The following is a 12664-nucleotide window of genomic DNA, read 5'->3' on the forward strand; positions in this document are numbered from 1 at the left end:
ATCAGCGCGGCGGGGCGGGCGGCGCGCGGAGAGCCGGGGCGCTGTGCTGCCCCCCAGCGGCCACGGCCGGAACTGTCGCCGCCCGAAACCGCCCCGGAAATGTCGCTGCCACCCCGCGCGGGAGCCAGAGAGCGACACCCGGATTTTGTCAGCAGGGTTGGCCTTAGACGTCAACGTTGAAAACCTTCCTTTCCATTAAAAAACAAAAAACCCACCCCCCAAAAATGTTTAAGAACCGCAAATGGCTGCCTGCATCGAAAAGGCACCTGTGCTCATGAAATCTGGAGCAGTAGCCCCTTCCACCTCCCAAATTCAACAGGAACATATTCTGGGCAGAAATGGAGCGCTCTTTGTAGGTGGGGCCAGACATCACTCACGGGGCATGGTACATCATGTAGCATCCATGGGGCAGGGAATGAAGCARTGGCATGGAGGTACCCACAATCACTATCAGAGTAACCTTACCTTAAAAAGGGCCAGGGATTCAGAAAGCTGGTGGAACATCACATCCTGTAGCAAGCTGTAACTGCGGACCCCGGGGATCAGAAATCGCAGCACAGACTATTGCATTGGGCCAGATGGGGGCGGGGGAAGGAGGCAGAGATTTCTGCACAACTGCTCAGCAGCAAGTTCCAAGCAAAGGGATCGATGCAGTTGAGCAAAACTCATCGCATTGAAGGATYCACTGAGCTGACCCTGGGAGTGCTTAAAAGGAACGAGACAAAAGGCAAACTACAAGCGCTAGAGGAGCTACAAAGTAAACATGGAACAAGTCCCCTGAAACAAGGGAACAGGTATCCATATTCAATACAAACTTACTCCCTACAAAGAGGGTAAAGAGAAATGTTGCAAACCCGGTGAACTGAGATCCCCACCCTACAGCAGCAAGCGTTTTAAAGTCACTTTTCCAATTCTGCCTGTCAGAGAGGGACACAGAGGCCAAATTCACTCYTCCACTAGAAAGGCCACTGAGGGAGCATGCTCTCCCTCACTGGACAGTGCAGAGAGAATGAGAAGTTTAATTCCTGAGTCTTAGTGTGCTTCCTCAAACTGAGAAACCAGATGTAGAGCAACAAAAGAAAAAAACTCAGAAGGATGTGATGCTGACTCTTTGGAAAGGCRTTTTGGAGGCACTGGTATTGCTTAGACTTGCACATAGCCAGAAGGAAGAGAATTKTCATCCTCTGCACTGAATGGAGCAACAGGAAGAACTGCTGTTGCAAAAACCTTACACAGCATAATAGTTTACTCGAGTCTAACCCAAACAGTCTGGCTACTTGCCTCCTCCTTACCTGGAGGTTCAGGATTTTGTAACTTCAGATTKCACTCATTCAGTTAATTCTAGATCCCTAACCACACAAAGCTCCCATCCCAGTCTTTGTATGATATGAGCCCACCCCCTCAAGAAATGCAAATTTCCCAGATTAGGTCAATAGCAACATCCATTTTAAAAAAYAATCACAAAAAAACCCCATTGATTTCTACAACACATGCTCTCCCCAACTCTCATACGGGGTGAGATAAAACATGATCCAGTCAGGTCTTTGGCTTTGGTTCCTGACACAGTTCCCCACGCACTTTGCAGGTGCATTTTTGTCCTGGTCCTTGCTCTTCTTCTCCCCAGGAGGAAAGGAGCACCAAAGGTTATCCCCCCCAGGCACAGAAATGGAGGTGCAGGAACCGCCTACACACCAGTCTCATTTCTTTCGCCGCTTTTCACATTTGGATCCTCTTGCACCTTTCTCATCTCCAGTCCTTTCACCCATGTGTAGGCAAAGGAGCCCCCCAGAACCATCAAGTTACTYGTCCACCACAAGAAGCTCTTTGTCTCCTCAAAGTAGATAACAGCCAGCACTGTTTGGGCACAGGCCTTGGCTGTCCCAGACACGTTGTGGGTGAGTGGGCTAGTGAACTTAATCTGAAGTCCAGTCACATACCCAATGGCAAAGCCAAACACTCCTCCCAGGGTCATCATGCCCCAAAAAGTGGGACTCCCCAGCTTGTCAAAGTGGTAGAGGGTGCGGAACTCGCCCAGCAGCATCATGAGGGGGAAGAACAGGACACAAGCATTGATGTTGTTGTAGAAGGTCAGGCGCCAGATGCTACCATCCACCACAGGCAGCACTTTCTTGGTGTAGATGGCATTGAGAGAGACACAAAGGCTTGCTAAGATCCCGAAGAATATACCTGTCCATGACAGAGTGCCCTCTGCTCCTTCCTGGTCAACACCCAGCCAGAAGCCACCTGCAATCAAACAAATCAGGCATAATCTGAACAACTACGGAAACGCTCAAAATGTAYAGTCAAAAATTCATAATTTACTTTATATTGAACAACAATAACCTGAGACAGGCTTAAGGGCTTCCCGTTTGTGTTAAGTGGACCCACAAAATATCATGACTAATGTCCTGGGAAGATTTATTTTGGGAATGCAGGACATTTAGTGCGCAGGTAATTCAATCTCAGAAGACTATTTCCTACACTGAGCAGGCAGCACGAGTTCAGAAAGTACTATTCCTGCTGTCTTTGCATATAGGTAATTTTCATGAGACCATATTTTTTTTTAATTGAAAAGGCTGCAAACTGACACACAGGTAGAAAAAATGGTCTTCAAAGTTTGAAAAAAACCCTACATTAGAGACTTTGCTCTGATGTTAACAGAAAGGAAAAGATAGGTCAGAGAAGAAGATGGAAAGATGAAGAAGTAAAAATATGGATGTAATATTAAGCATGATAAAAAAAAAAAAAAAATCACAAGGCAGATACTGCAGTATCTTCAACATGTTGATGGGCAAAGCACTCTTTAACTGCTTCCAAAACAGGACCTACAGGCTTTGCGTCTCCAGGGCAAAGAGGGAGACTTCTCCCCCTCCAGCTCACAAGCAAAACAGCAAAACATAAAAGGGAGCTGAAGGAGCACTGCACCATGTTTTCATTAGCTACTTCTTGTYGGAGGTTGTCTGGGAAGTTGCCTGAAAAGCACCTAATATGCTTTAAACTAAGCCCAGATACAAAGGAGTTCAACATAGACAAGGAAGGGCTTTGTGCCATGCCACAGAGGATGCTCAGCTGTGCTATAAGCACACAGGCAATGCTCYCAAGGCAAAAGGAGATGGAGCTAGGAGGACAGAGTCTTAGAGAAACCCTGTAAGGCTGCCAGGCACCACACTCCTGGACAATGCCTGAACAAAAGATTAGCTGAAGGCAATCACTTGCATCCCTTGGGTAGAAAACACAGTAGGTTCTGTTCCTATTCACCTCTTCTATGGAGATGAGATTCTCTTATTTTCATTTGATTCCATCCACTTGTCTAACACTAAAGTGAACATATGCACACCCAGAACCAGACTGAAATCAACATTTCATCATTCTTGGCATCTAAATGGCCCTCCAGTGGAAGGTAGCTTTTGGCATTACTTTGCCTTTGGAATGGAAGACTTGTGAGTGCTCCTGTTAAGCCAGTCAATGCCTTGCCCTACATCCTAACCACACAACCAGATCTTCTGGTGGTGTTTCATGCCTGGCGTGATCAGCTAACCGTTTACACATGCATTCAGCCTATTGTAAGAACCAATTGGTTTGCTCTATTGTACGGTCAGAGCGGTGCTGACATAAATGTTATTGTAACCAAAGTTAATAATCAACAAGGACTTGGGGACAGGGAGAGAAAACCACCTGCTGTTTTATGGCCTATACAGGGGGAAGAAGAAAAAAGGTCAGGCAAGTTAAACCTCACTAGAGGGTAGATAGGTTTTAGGACTCAAAGGAAAAAGGGAACTGTGGTCAAATGAGAGGAATTTCTTCTCTTAACATATTACCTACATCCTCCAGACGTGCAATTTTGGTTGCTAGCGGCAGAGCAAGGCATGAGCCCTGAGCTACCCCACCTCACCAGGGAGCTGCCATGCAGGTGGAGATGACCTCCCAAGGCAAAGACACCCCACCACGGTCTCTCTGGCGCTGGCTGTAGGATGGGTGCAGCCCTTCCTGCCCCCCCTCACCTATGATGACTCCGCAGGCCAGGAGGGCATAGAGGGAGGTGGTCTGCTTGAGGAGGAGGTAGGAGAGCAGCACGTTGAAGACGGTGGTGAGGGAGCGCCCCACATTGTAGAAGGCCACGCCGACGTGCTTGAGGCAGAGATTGTTGGAGGTGACCATGCCGATGAAGACGGCAGAGAGGGGCAGGACGCTGCGGGACACCTTGGGGTCCAGGCGGAGAGGGGGCAGGCCGGCGCAGGGGGACCCGCAGGCCGCCCCCAGGCTGAGGCCCAGGCACAGGGCGGCCGTCAGGGCGCACTGGAAGAAGGTGACGAACAGAGGGGCGTCGAGGCGCAACGAGGGGCTGTCCAGCAGGTACTTGTTGAGGAAGACCATGGCGATGGAGGTGAACCAGTAGAGGCAGACCACCACGGCGATGCGCAGCGCTCGCAGGAGGAAGGGCGCCCGCCGGTCCCCGCCGCCCTCSGCCGGCAGCAGCGGGTCAGCGCCGCCGCCACCCAGCGCCATCCGCAGGATCCGCGTCCGCGTCAGCTGCGCTCTGCTCATGGCGGGCCGGGCCGCCAGCCACGGCCACCGGCCTCCGCCGCCTTCCCGCCGCCGGCCCCGCTCACCCGCCTGCGCCGCCGGCCCCGCTCGTCCCGGAGCGCCGCGGCTCCGCCCGCCGCCCTTTCTCTATTCACGCCCCGCGGGCGCCGCTCGGCGCCGCCCCGGCCAGGCGCCATGTCGGGGGAGGGCCCGGCCGGGCCCCCGGCGCCCGCTCCGCCCCGGGGCTGCGTGGCTGGGGGAGCGCGCTTGTTGCAAAATACGACATTTATAAAAACAATTCCTAAAAAAGGATGTTCTTTGATATTTGAATTTTGTATACTTTGAAGCCTAATCGACTAGAAAGGAGATTTAATCCATGGAACAGAGAGCAGCGAACAAGCAAGCTCTAAGTGATGTCCGAGTGTRAGAAAGACAAATTGCTTGTCGGCAGAATCGCCTTATTAAGGTTTAGGTCTCGACATGTTTCGGTGATTTCAGACCTAGAAGGATGTCAGCAAAGTTTRGGGGGAAGCTGACGTCACACAAAGAATGTAGAATTTAAAAGCCACAGGGACATGTAGCAGGAACCCGAGGGTAAGAAGAAACTAATAAAGGCAGCTCAACAAGTGTGATGACACCAGCTCCAACTGGGTGAAGGATAATTCCAGTAGGAGGAGATTACAATCACTGACTCATGGATCACCAACTCAGGAGGCCCACCAACCAAAAAGAAGAGAAAGACTGTGCATGCGGACTAATTACCATGAGATGTGAGAAAATAATACATTGATAGGAGATAGAATGCAAATTAATTTTTTAAAAAAGTAACTTGTAGCCAATGAATTACCTTTGTTGTGTGGCAAACAAGCCTTTGCTAAAATGTGTGAATAGTGAAAAGAATAGTAGTAGTAATCATGCTGGCCTTSTGGATTTGCCATCCAGTATCCTTTTCTGTGCCGAAGTGTAAATAAATAAAATACCTCAACTCTGTGTGTGGATTGGCATCTTGCACACTGGGTGAAAGAACCTATTTTGGGACARCAGGCAGACAGCAACTGGGGCAGTTGAGTGAGMAACAGTCAGCTGAGAACAGTCCTTGGGCACCCTCCACAGCCAGGAGGGATGGTCTTGCTGTGGGACTGCGAGCTAGGGAAGGGCTGCCACACTCAGTGGTGACTGGCACCATATCCCCCCGGGCAGTGGGTGACAGGAGGGGACTGGTAGTGGTGCTTGTGTCAGAAACAATGCCACTCTGCTGGCTTGTGCCAGCATCCTCTGTGTGCTGGTTGGAGCACGTGGGATCTGGGTGTTGCACATGCWCTGGTTTGCAAGCATGGATTTTTTCCACATCCTTTCAAAAGCACAGTGTGTTCTGCTGCCTAAACCTTCTCTACAGAAAACAGGTTCACATTTTTGTGGAGGCAAATAAAACCTTCCTAACATTACCTAAACGAAGTAGACATGTGCAAGCAATGACAGCAAAGGCAAGGGTTGGTTGCCTAGCTCCCATTCCTGCATCAATAATTTCAATATCCAGCCTGGAGAATGTCTCTSCTAACACCATTAACCTCTCCAGTACTGAGGTGCAGCCCGTGCTGACCTGTGCGTTACCCCACTACATTGTAAGCAATAGAGGGGCTAACTGCTTTCAAAGTAGCCGGGTTATTAGGATAAACTGCACACATTCTCATGCTAAAGAAGTTATTCCACAGTCCCACATCATCTTTCTGGGTATAAAAGACCCATCTGCCCTACTCACATGCCAAAACATCTCACCTTCTCTTAATGGTGCTTTATAATAAAGAAGCCTTTCAATACCAAACTCTGACATGTTGAGAATTCAAACTGCTGAACAGGATGAAATAAATTAAAGTTTATGCCAGATTCCATGTGACAGCAGTGAGGGAGGCAGCAGTGAGCACTGTCAAACATTGGTTAGTATGACACCCAGTCCCTATTTCAGCTGAGATTGCGGTGAAGTGTCTGGTCTGCAATGTCCTGAGGCCCCGCAATTTGCACAGGGCATAATTAAGAGGATTTTGGAGGCAAAGCCAGCAGTGTTAATTGCCCCCAGAGCAGTCTTTTCTGCTCTTACAGCTGGGAAGGACAAAAACATAGTAGAGGTTGTAGGGAGAAATGTGATGTACTTAATTAGACCAGTTGATGYGGCTGGAAAATATTGCAGGCATAACATGCTTTTCTCAAATCTCTGGAGTCACACTTGACTTTTTTGTTCTCCCAGCTGCATTAGTTGGTTTAGTGAATGATGCTGCCTTTCCTCACAACCCTTGCCTTCTAAATAGCATCTGGGTGCTGATAGTACTCATGTTCCCTCTGGGCAAGGGAAGCTGGTGCTGGTGTGTTTTTGCTTTGGACTATCCAGGTGCTCTGCAGGATGATGGAGGGTTCAGGGTTGCACATTGAGCACCATCTCTCACCCCTGCACCTTGTGAGAGCTGCCTGGTAGAGCCCTTGCAGCCTCAAGCGAGTTTTGCCTGCTCACYTTGCCCACCTGCCCGCTCCGCCTGCACAGCCAGGAGAGCCACCCCATGCAGGGTGCTTGCCCAAGCTCACATGGGATGTGACATTCCTAGCTATCCAAGCCTGCAGCTCCTGCCATGGAAACAGCAGAGAATTTGACTCCACAGAGTGGCTGGCATTAAGGCAGGGAAAGCTGCTATTGAAATGACCAGCCAGTGTTCCCTGCAGCTCAGCCACATGTTAATCCTGGTGCTAGAAGTGCAGCTAGCACTTACTTATTACTTCATATCTTGTGTTTCTTCCCATCCACTTCCTTCCAGTGCCTGGCCCAGCACTCCTCTCATAAATGGTGTCAGTCAGGATAAAAAAAAGAAAGCAAACAGCCCAGATATAGGGCACTCGGTTGGTTCCATGGGTCCTCATGGCCTGTTACGTGTACCCGTGGCTTCAGCATGACATATTTGGTGACAGAATATGGCCATATTCCTTGGAATTTCAAGGAAATGACCTCTCCTATCACTAATGTTGCAAAAAGGGCAGTGCCTCTGGCAGAATCAGAGCCAGATATAAATATTTTTTCCCCTTTCTGCCACTTACTAGTGTTGTTCAAAGTGCCTTCTCTAAACTAAACACAGGAGTTGGAGAAGGCAAAAAACCCAGTCCTCAGTTCCATCTTGTCCACTCATTCAGTGCACAGAAGATTGCTTTGGCCTGCAGAAGCTTGAAATATCCCAATCAATAAAATCCTCATTGCTTCTCCTGGGGGATTATTCTACAACCCTATCACACATGTATGGCACGTCTGCATGGGAGAATCGACCAGAATAACTCTCTCAGCTCTGCCAATATAACTCCCAGTGCTGACAGTGTATTCCAAAATAAAAGTGATTTGTTCTCGAATAATCAGGTAGCTCTGTGATAGTTGTGCTGGTCAATCTCCCTAGGCAGAGATTGTCTACAGCATGGCAATGGTTTTGACAAGTGCTTTGAATAAAAGCTTTCCTAGTTGCAAAAACTGACCAGCAGAATTACTCTGCCATAGCTGTGCCTGCCTACATGCATCACAAGGATGCTTTGCTTTGGGGAGAAGGTGGTTTAAAGTTGTAGATTATTTAGAAATTTYAGAGTAAAGGTAGTAATAAATAAGTTATAATGCTAATTGAAGCTGTTTAGACAGTGTAGCCTGGCGTCCTGCACATCAGTCTTAGGCTTCCATGAATTAACTCTTACTTGAATTAAAGCTGATCTTCTATGGAAAAAAATCGACTTTGATTAAAAACACTTCCAGAGACTGAATTTAATAGGGTACTAGCAGTGTTATTCTGATGTGATGTTATTCTATTCCCACTAAATAATTCACACTCCTTTTCATGCTTGGCATTGCCTGGTTCATGTTTTCAACCTCTGGATCTTGTTACAGCTTTGCTGGTTTTTTTACAAGCAATCGATTATGGGCAGATGAAGTTACCTTTTAGCCTTGTTTTTGGAGAAGATAAATAATTTTAACTTCCTTACAGAACATGTTTATTATGGTAMAGCAGCAAAGATTCACTTCCATATGCAGATGAGACCTCAATATTTYCCTGCCCTGCTGCCTGGTTGTGTGTTAACATGGTAGCACATATTGTGAAGGGCCAGCACAGGATTATTCCTGGTTTAGGAGCRTGCTGATTCATGTTCCCCGAGTGCTTACAAAATAAACAATTATCATCAGTGGAGGTCTGAGACTGGAAAATAAGCAGCTTTGACAGGTTTTTCATGTGGGGAAATCTGGCTGGTAGTGTCCTTGCTCCCATGTCTTGTGAGGTGTTTGTGCTGCTGCTGGTGTYTAGCGTGCYTGATACCCTGCCTGCTGCTGGYGTGCACACACACATACATGCACTCCTGCATCTTATTTCTTTCCTATGTGAGCAGAAAACATTTTCAACTTGAAAGATGCTGCTCTTCCAAGGGGAGAGCTCTCCCCACTAGAATTAGGTGACCTACTTGAAAGCATGCAAATCAGCTGCTAGYCAGCAGGATGGCTGATAAAACAGCAATAGGCTTTGGGGTGTACATCAAACCCGGGGTTAGACAGCACAGGTTGCATTTCCTGACCACACAAGACACCTGGACATATTGACCGGTGTGTTCGACTGTAGGGACAGGCCCTTTGTAAGTGATGTAGAGGAGCAAGCCAAGCAGCAGAAAACATTGTCAGTTTTGTTTCTGGGTCTTTAGGAAGGGGCCTTTGGGGTTAGAAAAAGGATTCATTCTACTACCTAGAATGGGACATGGGAAGAAATCTGCTCAGCAGTGAGGTCATTCCAGTGTATTTAAGAATTCATTGTTCTTTACAAGTATAGGTATTCAATTTCCAGTTAGTACAAACATCCTTGATGCTGACATTTATAAAGTATGGAGCATACAAGTCAAGGTAGGACAGGAGAAGGCCAATGCAAAATCTAAGATTGATTTATCAGATCAGAATAGCTGAATCACATCTCTCTCTGCTAGAGTAGTAAACATGAATCTGGGGAGAGARTTGTGTAATCTCTCAGTATTGTCCTCAAGCAACACCTGTTTGTAGCACTGGTGTTACCTGTTACAATACAGCTTTTTTCCAGACTGCCCCAGTTTGTAGGAGGAATGGCCTTGTCAGGGTTGTGCTGCACTGCTTCTCCATTGTGCAGGATAATGGAAGTTGCTGCAGTCTCAGTGTGGCAAAACACAGAATACCAGGAGAGCCCAGTGCAGAGGAGGCCTGGTGCCACTGCGGAATCACAACCATTTTGGTCTAGGTGGATTTTTTTAGCTGTGATTCTCTGTTAGCTTTGCTGGCACAAAGATGCTTTGGTTCCTCCCCCACATGCTGTCCTCAGCAGCCTGGTGACACTAGCTGGAAAGTGCTTGGATCCAGCTGCACCCAGCTCAGACACCTTCCTGAACCTTCGAACAAGGRGCACTCATACAGAATCTGCTGGAGCTCAGCCCAGAAGGGGCTAGCTCCCAGCTGGATCCAAACTAGCTTTGAAGCTGGATCAAAACCAGCACTGCCTGGGCTCTTCCATCTCTGCACGTCTGGTGCCAGGTCCCTGGAGCAGTCACACTGACTCAGCTCTATGGAGAGGCAGTGGAGTCCAACAGGACCTCTGTAAGGGCTCCACCACATCAGAGCAGCCCTGGGCTTTGCAGACCTGAGCTGTTTCTGGAAGCAGWGCAGGTGTCCCATCAGCTAATAAACTTGGCCTCTTCTCAAACTCTCTCTGCATCTGGGGCATGCTGGATCCTCAGCCTGGATAGTCTCACTGCACCTAAGTGGAAGTGCATAAGAAATAGTTAATGAAGGTGTCTTCTGGATGTCTTATCTCGTCCCAGCTTCCTCAGGATTTTGTCTGGACTGTGGAAAAGTGGGTACCTGCTTTGACCATGGGCAGAGACTGGAGGTGAAGGTCGTGGCAAGTTCTTTCCACCCCAAAATGCATCATCATCATCTGACAAATCTCTGAGTTTGCGTCSTTCTCCTTTCCTGCTTCCCTGGTGTGAAAATCAAGGTCTGCCTGAAACAGTCGCCCCTAATTGAACACCGGTTCCCCGGTGCTGCGGGAATAGTCTGGATTACAAGGTGTGGCTGTGGCAGAAGTGACACTAGAGGGCAGGGCTGGCTCGCGGTTGGAGCCTTCCCAGGCCAGGGTGGGACAAGCCTGAGGCTGGACTGGGACGCMGGTGGGCAGGACTGGGGAGAGGCTGGGCTGGGCTGGGCTGGAGGGGGGCCCGGGTCTCGCTGTCCCGCTTTGCTGCCCGCCCGCAGCCGCGGGAGGCAGGAGTGGGTGCACACCACGCWGCAAGGGCTGCGAGCTCTGCCACCGCTTTCTGGGATGTGTGGGGTTGGTAAGGCATGGGGCACATCTCCAGCTGCCCATGCTGGCCTCTGCCATCACCCAAGAACAGGATGGAATCAGGTCTTAAAGGCTCGGGTGACAGATTAGAAATCACAGTATGACACAAAGCATCATGGATTAAATACATTGCCCAGTTCCTGTATGTTTCCCGCTCATCTCCCACTATCTACCTCATCTCCGTGGGCTGTGGCAGCCTCTGCTTTCCACTCGTGCCAGGCAGGAGGTGGCTGGGTCCTTACTGCCTGAGCAGCAGAAATGACTCAACRGGGCAGGGTGAAAACCAGCAGCCTGCAGCAAAATAGCAAGCTAGGTGCGAGGAAGTTGCTGCTTTGTCCCTCTGGCTCTGAAGCAGAGGGGATAACCTTGAGGGAAGGTGGACACCATCCCAGGGTGTTCCCCAGTTTGTAGGGATGGTTAGGGATGGGTCTGCTTGCCATGGCTCGGGAGCAGTGATGCTGAGCTCTCCTCCTGGATCTGGAAATGGCCCCACTGCCATGGCCAGGTCAGGTGAGGGAGCAGCTACCCACCTCCCTAGGAGCAGGGCAGGCAGGTAGTGGGCTGTGATTTATGAGGCAAGGCCTTGGAAATTCTCTGAACCTAGTGCTTAAGTGCTTCTGAATGGCAGCATTAATTACTATTAAAAACACACATTTATATCTCTCTCACCTGCTTTAAATCCTGTGAAATTAGATTCCCTACCCATCCCTTCCAGCCTTCGTGGCAGCTCAGGGTGTTTTATAGGCCTATAAAGCCCCACAGTACCTGCTGTCTGCATGGGTTCTTATTTACGAGGCCTTTAACAGCTTTCCTGGCTGCACCATCTGAGCCCCCTAATCATTTAGTTTCCATGTGGATCTGAGGGAGTGTCCCCTCAGCCACCCTGACAGCTATTCCTCCCTGCAGGGACTGGCTGATTCAGAATCCCAGCTACCTGAGGTGGGAGTGAGGCCATGCTGGGGCATCCAGATGAACCCATTTCATGCATTTGGGGCAGCTTCCCTGGTTTTATGGAGAAAAGGGATTCAGTGAGACAAGCTCCTCGTGACAATATTGTGAATGTCCTTGTTGGTGTGTCTTTTACAGCAAAGTCATGCCAGGCATTACCAAAAGTCACCCAGCACCTCGCAGGACTGGGCTAAGACCTTAGATTTAATGAGYACGGAGACAATAGTTCATATACATAAAAAGAAAATATCATTTCCATAGATTRTCCTTTCTTTTGGAGGCAAACTACRTAGAAATATCTTAAAATAGCCAGCTTTGCCCTAATGGACTGCAACCATTTTGCAACTCACCCTGTTTTGGATGCCTTGACAGTGCATTAAAAAATATACTGTGCCTTTGGACTGAGATGTGAACCCCATTTCTCTGGGGGTCCTCTTGTCCCAGAGGACAGGGTGGGATGGAGTCAGGAGCTCCATTCTTCTCCAGGTCTCTCCTACGTAATTTTCCTCCCTGCCTCCCCAGGCACTTCTGGGTCCTCGGATCTGCCAGAGACTGGAAGATGCTCTGGGGAACTGGCCAAATTTGTGTGCCTGTATCAGCCTGCCAGGGAGGAAGTGATAGATATCTCTGCCTCCTGGCTCCCAGGCTGAGCATGCTAATTTATAGATTGTATCTGTCACTACTGATAAATGATGTCTTACTTCCCTAATGCCACCTTCAAATTGAGTTTTTAAGGCTAGATCAGGTAGAGAAACCAAAGGGTGACTCTGCTTCTGTTTTGTCCTGGCTTCATTCTCTGCAGTTGGGCTGAAGTTGGCTTTTCAGGTAAGAGG

At 48.9% G+C, this 12664-nt stretch overlaps 1 protein-coding gene across 2 annotated transcripts in view; it reads right to left on the reverse strand.

Annotated features, from left to right (window-relative positions):
* SLC35C1 (solute carrier family 35 member C1) overlaps positions 1 to 4633 on the reverse strand; it is a 7879-nt gene extending 3246 nt beyond the window's left edge. Inside the window, exons 1-2 of one of the 2 annotated variants that reach the window (XM_057365360.1) lie at positions 4002 to 4633; positions 1693 to 2244 (exon numbers count right to left, since the gene is read on the reverse strand). In XM_057365360.1, coding sequence (XP_057221343.1) covers positions 1693 to 2244; positions 4002 to 4545 — 1096 coding nt within the window. In that variant the 5' untranslated portion in view covers positions 4546 to 4633. Of the gene's footprint in view, positions 1 to 61; positions 2245 to 4001 lie in introns of those variants that run through there. The other variant, XM_057365369.1, reaches the window with a different exon arrangement.
* Positions 4634 to 12664: the final 8031 nt, after the last annotated feature.

Source organism: Malurus melanocephalus, unplaced genomic scaffold, assembly GCF_030028575.1.
Source record: "Malurus melanocephalus ecotype Western Australia unplaced genomic scaffold, MMel_1.1 scaffold_2, whole genome shotgun sequence".
Classification (NCBI taxonomy): Eukaryota; Metazoa; Chordata; class Aves; order Passeriformes; family Maluridae; genus Malurus; species Malurus melanocephalus.